Source organism: Lynx canadensis, chromosome D1 (assembly GCF_007474595.2).
Source record: "Lynx canadensis isolate LIC74 chromosome D1, mLynCan4.pri.v2, whole genome shotgun sequence".
Taxonomy (NCBI): domain Eukaryota; kingdom Metazoa; phylum Chordata; class Mammalia; order Carnivora; family Felidae; genus Lynx; species Lynx canadensis.
In genome coordinates, this window is record NC_044312.2 from 87,050,247 (window position 1) to 87,060,129 (window position 9,883).

Here is a 9,883-nt window from a genome sequence, read left to right on the forward strand (position 1 = left end):
GAAAGCATTTATCAACGTCCTTTTACTCTGTCATTTTTTCCAGCATCTCTTCTGTTTTTCTTTTCTTAGGGTGGTTGTCATTTTCTAAGCTTAGGAACTTTTCGATTTCATTAACTTGATTTGTTTCCAGGCTCTGCCAGTCCTCTTCACCAGGAGATGATGCAGCCACATTGGTAGTATCTTTAATCTTGATTGCCTGAAAATGGCTTTGTGGCAGAGTTGATTTCAGAGGCTTTATTTTCACCTAGGAAAGACCAAACTTATTTTACTTAGTGTTGAAATTACTCATTTTTTAAAGTCATCAACAAGAGTTAAAATCCTTAAGGCTGTGCAATTACGAGTATGTGATAAAGCCATCATTTTTCTTGGCTAATTTTCAGCAACTACCTTAATTTGGCACAAAAAAACAATAAAATGTGAATGTGGAGGCTTAGGTCTATGTAGTAGCTCCTTGAGATCCCTAATAGAGCCCAGTACTACCATGAACCTTTTCTAAAAGGTCTTAAGCTTACACTGAAAGAAAAGATACTTAAAACAATTACAGATAAAAATCTGTTTTGTCTGCTACTCCCCTTCCCTTCCCAAACATGTCTATGTTTTGTATCTTCTATCAAAACCAGGAGAAAATTAAAAATGCTAACAGAGGTAGACTGCCTTATAAAAACTGCCTTTTACTTCATGTTTCCTCTCATGCTTCAGAGCACCACTGTTGGACAAACAGGAAAGAACAGTGAGGTATTTGGAAGTTGGCATGTTTCCAAGGCACTGCATTGGATCATACTTCTAATACTGTGTTTAAAAATTATGTAAGTTTTTAATTTTAAGATTTTTTTTCTGATAATTATTGGAAGTTTAGAAAATAGAGGAAAAAGTATGAAGAAATCAAATTCATTAGTAATCTATCCAGGGAGACCAGTCAACACATTTTGGTATTGTTTGCTACTATCTTTTTTCTATTTTTAGTGTATTTGATCATTCTATAGAATTTTAGATCTTGGTTTTTCCCTCGTGGGCTATTTCCTCAGTCTTTAAAATTTCTCATAAACCATTGTCAGTGGCTGCACAAAAATAAATTTGAGTTAATTTCCTGAAGAAAAATAAATCTTTGATGGTCTTCTTGGATTCCAGATAAAATCTTCTGATAAAAAGTCACATATTTTAGAAATGAACAGGATAAGAATGACATTAAGTTACCTAAAATCCCAAGTACCATTAAACATTTTGATGTAAATATTCTGGTCTCTCTTCTGTGTATATATACACTTTTAAAATCTGGATCATATTTCTGTCTTTTTCTGTTTTGTGTTAAAAATATTTTTAGTATTTTCCTCTGCTCTTAAAAAGTTAACAACATCGCTCCATCATATTCCATGTTCCATAATTTAATATGTTGAACATTTAAGTTGGTGGGAAATGTTCAGTTATAAATTAGGCTATAATGAATGTTATTTGTTCATAGATCTTTGTGAAGATCTTCGAGTACTGCCTTACATTAAAATCTCCCACTTTGACTGGAAAAGGTGGCATATGCATAACGTTTTCAAAGCGAGATTACAGAGTAATAATTCTTAAATGAGCTTAACTGTTTACATTTAACCTCCCTTTCCTAAGAGTTGCTCCTTCTGGATGGGTCTGTTTGGCTCCTGAGAATTCTACAGTCAGCCACCCAGTCCCCTTGTAATCTTGGCCTTTGTTCCTTGCAGTGACGCTATGTCATAGTTTGCCTATGTTCTTATGAAATAACATATGAAAACAAAAGTATCAGCACAGGACTGCCAGGAGACCACAGGCAAGTCATTTAAGTTTTGTGGCCTTACTCTTAGCACCATTTAGTTGCAAAATGCTACTGTAGAGTAACTGGTAATGGATAAAAAAAATGTACATAAATGTGTATTTCTGATAATGTCTTGAATGTAAAAGTGCCCAACATATGTCATTTAGCTCACAGGGCCAAAATGACTGTAGGTCATCCATGCAATACAGAGAATAGATGCAGAGAAAGCAATCAAATTTAAATTTAGTTGCTGATTTTGAGATAAACTCACTGATGGTACCTAATTATAACCTGTTTTTGCCACCACAGTGTGATGCAGTTTGGTGCATTTGTCATCAAGTATAAATTACCTGATTTTCATTATTCTTTGACTTTTTATCTTGATGATGGAGAGGAAAAAGACATTTACACATAACTACTTTAGTTTCTTTCCCCTTAACTGCCTACTTGGTGGGAGGGGCAGGAGCAGGGATAGGCTGGAGAAGCAAGATGGAGCATAAAGTTTACATTTAACAAAACTTGCCTGAATTTGACTTACAGAGGTTTTGCAGCCTATAGCAGTAATTCTAGTTCCAGAGATGTTGCTACATATCTTTACTCCTTCCTTTCCTAAAAAATCATTACCTTTTTACCTCCTCTTTCTGCCTAAAAGATCTACTCTTAGGCCTAAAATTGCCCTGAGCCAGATTACTAGCCACCTTTTTCAGCCTGGGCTCACATTTTAAAATTTAAATAATTTAATTTAAAAAGGAAAGTAAGGGGCCCCTGGGTTGCTCAGTTGAGCATCCACCTCTTGATTTTGACTCAGGTCATGATCCCAGGGTTGCAGGATTGAGCCCTGAGTAGGGCTCCTCTCTGAGCATGGAGCCTGCTTAAGATTCTCTCTCCCTCTACCCCTCATGTGCGCACTTTCCCTATTTAAAATAAAAAATAAAATACATTGTTAAAAGTTGTTACTTGTTAATGCTGTGTTAGTACTACAATTTTTAGTTTATAGGTGCTAAAGAGAAAGTTATTTAATATGTACCTCTAAAATTAAAAAAAATACACAATGGTTTTAAAATCTGTCCCCATGTAGTTGATTTTTTTCTGTAAGTGATCTTGCCAAACCTTTTTACTTTATACTTTTTAGGAGTTAACACCTAGAATTGCCTGTTTTTTTAGATTTTGAACAATACAGCCTTTTTCATGCTAAAGTTTTGTACTCTGAGGTAATAGTAACTTAAAAATTTTGCCCCAAAACTGGTCAGCTGTGCTTGCTTTTCATATGACAAATGGACTCTTGGAGCCATGTAATGTCTACAAAGGTATATGCATACACACACATACATATTCCTATTTGATATTATATATTAAGGATATTTGATCCTTTCTCATACTGTCTTCTAACCGAAGTAATTTAAAAGAAATTCCTGTGCAGTAGTTTCTCAAAATGATGTAATTAAGCAATGTCAAGAACAACGGAATTTAATTGATTGGATTATTTTAAGGCATCTTTTATTAAGAAAATTTTAAATGCTCAAATGCCACTACTCCTAAATTTAGGTGACTAAAAAAATAGAAGTAGATACATAATACACTACCTCACACTGTCCTTCCCCAAACAGGCTGGATTATATCTATTTGATTTATGCACTGTGACTTTTTCCTGCTGTTTTCCATCAACCTTAATTGTGAAAAATGGTGCCATGTTGCCCTCTTGATATTATTTTGGAGATCAGTTAGGTCTTAAAGCATCCAGATGCATACAGTTCTACACATATCTGTAGAATTAGCTCACTAAGGTCTGCTCAGCAGTATTTTTAATTGACTTACGTGTTCTGTGGGAAAAGAAGAATCGTAAAAAGTCTTTGCAATTGCATTCCTCTCTTTGCTGGGCTCTCCCTTGGGATCTGGATGGATACTTGAGCTATTCAAAGTGTCAGCAACTCTGTTAATGCTGGTAGTATCTGGTTGACAAAGAGGAAATGGCAACAACTGAATTTTATTCTCCAGACACTCGTTTTAGTGACTGAACTTGTTTTTCTCTGATCCTATCTATGCTTTTGTATTTAAAAAGTAACTATTTCTATTTTGTTTTTATTTTTAACATTTTATAGTTTACATTGACTTTGCTGTTAATACACATAGGCATTTCAGAAAACATTTTTTATTGCTGCTTTCTAAAACCTGATTTCATGTTAAAATGTGTGAAATGGCATAAATACCTTCTAAAATAACGTAACTCACATAAAACGTTATCCTTCTTCCACTGGTTATTGCATTGCCACAGAGGTAAACATTTATATGAAGTGAGCATCTTACAATTCAGATTAATGGGAAAAGTCTGAATCAACTAAAAGTCGTATTTATGAAATATATTTAAAGAAATGAGCCACAGTAAGAAGCCCAACAAAGGGCTGTCTAGTAGGGATCACTGGAATTTAATAAATAGGTAAAAATGATTTAGAGAAACATGTCAGCTTTGAAGGTTAAAAGACACTTGTATCTTTTATGAGTGGACGTTTTACAAGCTGAATTTCTACAGAATTTTAGATCTCTCCCATTCCATCCTTATTTATATCACGGAGATTGAAGATTAGCCCCTTCACTTACAGCACTTGACTAATTGCAGCATTCAACAGATTCAAAATTAATGGAATCTGAAGTTACTACATTTTATTAGGAAAGTAGGAAGTTTTTACAGTTTTTGGTGTTTTCTGTTTTTCCCTACATTACTTCTCCATTTATGCTAGTAAACCTGATACACTTCATTTTGCTTTTAATTCCCAATTTTTCTTCAAAGTTCTATCAGTTGTCTTTTTAAAAGAAGCCTATTAGCTAGCTCTGAGGGCCATTCAGAGCTTTCCTTGTAATCTGCATTACTTTAATGGGTCTAAATGCATACTGTTAAACCAGCAAATAAATTAGTTTATAATTTATTTACAAATAATTCTGAGGATATCTCTAACAACCTCCATAACTTTGATTATGAGATTGCTGTTAGCAAAAGATTTTTTTCATAATCTTAAACTATCGTTCAAATTACATTTGTACAGCACTTATACATGATATGTGGTATATTTCTATTTTTAAGTATTTTTAGTGGGAAGAATTTCAGATACACAAAAAGAGTATGAACCTCGTACCATCACCCGGCTCCCAACACCCATCACTATTAAGTCATACGTAGTTCATCTGCCTCCCCCCTATTTTTTTGTTCTAGAATATTTTTATAAAGCAAGACTTGGACATAATGTTATTTCATGTGGTGGTTAGAATACACTATTCTCTGAAATAACGTTTGAATGTTTTAATATTTGGTACATAATTAAGGGATTCCATTTAAAGTGTGTCAGTGACAAATATCAATGATCTGAAATGTATTAATGTTATACCTCAACAATACTTGTAAAATGAAGACAAAGCTGGATTCTAGTACTAGTGAAGGGACAGCTAAAAGAAAAATTAAGGAAAGCAGTAGAAAATTCGGGGAAGCAAGTGAGGGAAGGAAGTTTTTTCAGTATAGAATGAAAAGGAATAAACATGCCCACTGGCAGAAGCCTTAGGAACAACTTGACTCCGATTAGGTAGTTGTTCCTAATTTAAAATTAATGACCAGGGCCTGTGTTCATTTCTGCTATTTCCAGTTCCTTGAGGAATTTTTTTTTTTAATCTGCAATATGCATGTGCACCTCAGTACCTGTTGATACTAGTGGCTCAGATGTAGGTGAAAAGTCCCACTTATGTTTAAGGAAAACCTTTCCCACTTTTACCTATATACATATATGGAGTATTCTGTATTTTAGGGTTAGGCAGTTTTTAAACGAAATGGTTTCATTTGAAACATAACGGTTTGGAGACTATCAAGGATAAGGAGTAGAAATTCAAATTTTAAAAGAAAACCTAAAGGTTTTTTTTTTTTTTTTTTTTTTTTTTTTTTTTTTACCTGGGCCAGTATCCTTCCTGATATCATCAACATTTTTGCAAAGTGTCACTGAAACCATATTTTTGTTTTCTGATGGGCCTGTTGGTCTCTCCTGCAGCAACAAAGGAATGCTAGAGGTTGAAGTGCTCAGTGTTTGACTTTCAATTTGATTTACTCTTGACCAAGGACTGGGGTCTAAGAAATTCACATATACTGGAATTTTCTCAGTTTTTTTATCTGAAGTTGAAAGATCAAAGGCTGACCTTCCACTTCTGTTTACTAAATCTCCAGATGGCTTTATGTGAAATGAACATGATTCTTCCAGCTGTCCTTCACTGTAAATTTCTCCTGAAACGATGTCATTTAATGACTCTGTTTTCTCTGTATTATTTAACAATGTATGCTGTCTTTCATTAACATTCACAAAAAGGAAGAGGTCATTTTTTGTGGCTTCAGTTATCTGATTCTCATCACTCTGACTCTCTTTATTGGAAAACTGTATTTCTGTGGAAGTTTTTGTAGGAACAGCCGTTTTCATGTCTTTGGCTTGTGAAGTATGTACGTTCTCATTGTTAATCTGGAGATGGGAAATGGTGACACTGTTTTCTAAATATCCCAAACAGTTCTTTAGTTGACTAGTGTCCATATCATTCAGATTTTTCCATATAGTTCTTTCCCTAGGGCTTGAGTTGGGTTTCACCAATGTAGGCATAATATTAACATTTTTATTTGCACTCTTAAGTACTTTCAAATTATCACTGAAAGCAGATGAAATGGGGTGGTTAACTGCTGTATCAGAAGAAATAGGTAGTTCTGGTTTCTCTGAGGTATCGTTACAGATTTGCTGAAAAACTGAAGTTTGTTTAAATGGCAATACACTGCACTCACTTTTTTTACTTAACAGTTGCATTTGGTTTATTTTACATTGCTTATCATCTAACATAACATTACTTGAATCCTGCAAACTGTATTTCTGACACTGAACAGGATTTTTTACATTTAGAGATGAATCCAGATCTGCTCTGGTTTGGTCACTATTTGGAATTTCCTTCTCTGTGGCACTTTCTTGAATCCCTGGAAGCAATCTGAATTGTTTGAATTGTTCATCTTCAGAACCATCTTTCTTTTGATTTGTATGGTGAGACATCTCATTTAAGATATTGTTAGATGATGCTATGGTATTTTCAACCTCCAGGTGGATATCTGCATGGTGAAGATTAGATCTTTCAGTTCTTTCTAGGTGTATCTTTTCTGTTTCTGTCGATCTATCTGCCATTAAAAATGAATTGTTTGGTGACTTAAATTCTGTACAATCATTGTCTTTTTCCAAATGCACCTTGCCTTTTTTTTCTGAAGTAACTGCTTTTCTAAGGTCTGTAACATTTAAGGTTTGTCCTTGACTGATTAGTTCTTTTTCTATGCAGAGGGTTTTGCTTAGGGAGACTTCACTTTGATTTTCATCCTGAGGTATAGCAGGATCACTTTCATTCTTGGAGCTTTTTTCAAAAAGCTGTAAATCTGTCATGATGAGAATACAGTAAATTTTTATATTACACACTAAAGCCTGCTTTTATAAGACAAAATGTATGACCTATTTTTATAAAAACATATTTAGTCTTAAATATTTCATTGGCCATTACACAAAACACCAGTTTTACTTAAATGTTGAGTTATCTTTGTCATATATTTAGCATGCTAAATATTTTCGGCTCTCCTCATATTAAATTTTTATTTCATAACAACAGAAGCATTTTTGCTTTAAAAAGGGGCAAGTAGGTTCAGGATATTACAAAATGGTTTTTAGTTCTCTAGTCTGTTACACTTCCTTTTGAGCATACAGTACAATTCCATGTACACACAGCTGAGTCGATAAAAATGAATTTATCCTAACAAGTTAGACTCTAATTTCTATTACTACTGTCAAACAAAAATTTAACCAAGGAAATCTAAAGATCTAACTGGCTTCATTAAATGATCCATTCAATCAGGCAGCATTCCACCTAGCAAATAGAAGCCCTAAGCTATAGAAAAGGAAAGGTTTTAAAAGAGAATGAGTGGAAAAAAAAATTATTAGCAAAGAATCCATTGTTTTAGGCAAGGTCACTCTCCTAATGGGAAAGGGGCCTACCAGATTTCTTATTGCTGACCAGGAAATTCCAGGTTAACTGGTTAAAGGTTATATTCCTGGGGGTTGAAACTACAGTTTGCTTAGGTACTGAAGGCTTGCTGACATTGGGTTCTTAATACAAGTGATTCCATTTTAGGCCTGTGGTTTTCTTTTTATCACTATCTACGATCCAGAATTGCTAGCTGATTTCTTCAAGACTGACAGTTGTCACTTGATCATTACCTTCTAAGTATTTAAAAATTTTTGGATACTTTTGGGCAAATGTTTAGAATACTTATTTTATTCATCTGGGTTTTAACCATAGATTTTAAATTTTCTGTATAGTTAAAATAACCTAGAATACAAAATTCAGGATTTGAAGGACTTTAGTCCATTCATTCTCTCTACAACATCTCCACCAAGTGGTTGTTCAGCCTAGGTTTGAACATGTTCATACAATAAGTTTATGGTCTTTAAACAACTCTTTTTCAAGACAGACAAACTAGTAAATTATTTCAATGGTTACAGAAAGGTCTTTTGAACTAAGGAAAGTGCTCCAGGTCTGATTATCAGAAGGTTATGGGTAGCCCAGAGAACACACTCCCCAAGGCAGCGAAGGCAGAAACCATAATGCAAAACGCCATGGAGTAAGTGATTAGGGAAGACAGGAATGTAATTTTCCCCCAAAATATTGACTCTAAATGACATCTCAAAAGAAGCCTGTCTTAAGACTTACACAAATGAAAAAGTATTTCTTCAGATACAGTACAAGATCCTCAAAGACTATATATAACTGATATTCCCCTAAATTCCATAGATGGCCTAGCACAGCACTTTGACAGATCCTTTATTTGCAGGAGAAAAGGTGGGGGTGGGGCTCTCAATACATCAAATTAGAAAATATCAATGTGTTAGGTTACCTTCTATTATTTCTATAAATGGGTCTTCTTTCTTCTCCTCCTTTTCTCTGTAGTTAGTATCTGAACAAAAACTCATAGTGTCTGTCTTTATTTCTTGTCCAGAATTACATTTCTGTATGATAGTATTTTCTGGTTTTTCCATTGACATTTCACTGTTTTTAGTATTTACTTCTGGAAGATTCTAAAGTAACATGGAAAAAATACCTCTAATGTAAAAAACATATTGTTAAAAAGTATAAGACATTTGAACAAATTTTGCTGGTAAAAGTGGAATCTGTTTCAAGTCAACCATTCAGCAATTTCTATTTAAAAGCCAAATTATTGGGGCGCCTGGGTGGCGCAGTCGGTTAAGCGTCCGACTTCAGCCAGGTCACGATCTCACGGTCCGTGAGTTCGAGCCCCGCGTCGGGCTCTGGGCTGATGGCTCAGAGCCTGGAGCCTGTTTCCGATTCTGTGTCTCCCTCTCTCTCTGCCCCTCCCCCGTTCATGCTCTGTCTCTCTCTGTCCCAAAAATAAATAAACGTGGAAAAAAATTTTTAAAAAAAATAAAAGCCAAATTATTATTTTTTACTAAGTTTAATATACTACTTTTTAATTTTTTTTAATGTTTATTTTTGAGAGAGCACGTGTGCGGGAGCGCAAGAAAGCGGGGGAGGGGCAAACAGGGAGACACAGAATCTAAAGCAGGCTCCAGGCTCTGAATTGTCAGCACAGTGCGTGACGCAGGGCTTAAACTCACCAGCCTTAGAGATCATGACCTGAGCTGAAGTCAGACACTTAACTGAGCCACCCAGACGCCCCAATAATACTCTTTGTAACAAGATCACTTTAACTACATTTTGTATGGTCTATCATATTTAAACAAAATTGAGACCCTTTGATGTTTTCAAACATGCATTCCACATTATTATGTAATTTCACATATATAATAAAAGAACCACTCTTATTAAAAGCAAAGTAGTCATGGCAAGCAAATTGTTTTGAGTGTTTGGTATTTTTATGCATCTTTAAAATAATGAATCAATTCAACCCCCTGTGTATTCAGCACTTGTTCCATGGAAGCACTGCACTAGGCTTTGGGATACAATGATGAAGAACATAGTCCCTAGCTTCAAAAAACTCACAATCCAGTGGGGAAGATAGGAAAAGAAATAATATAGATGGGGATAAGAAGG

At 34.7% G+C, this 9,883-nt stretch overlaps 1 protein-coding gene across 1 annotated transcript; it reads right to left on the reverse strand.

The window, feature by feature from the left end:
- Window positions 1-22: 22 nt before the first annotated feature.
- Window positions 23-8,503, reverse strand: CCDC73 (coiled-coil domain containing 73). The gene is made up of 3 exons (XM_032595083.1): window positions 5,703-8,503; window positions 3,590-3,723; window positions 23-244 (listed from the first exon to the last, which is right to left on the reverse strand). The coding sequence occupies exons 1-3, from the start codon at window positions 7,204-7,206 to the stop codon at window positions 23-25; spliced, it is 1,860 nt and encodes a 619-aa protein (XP_032450974.1). The 5' UTR covers window positions 7,207-8,503.
- Between the last annotated feature and the right edge of the window lie 1,380 nt (window positions 8,504-9,883).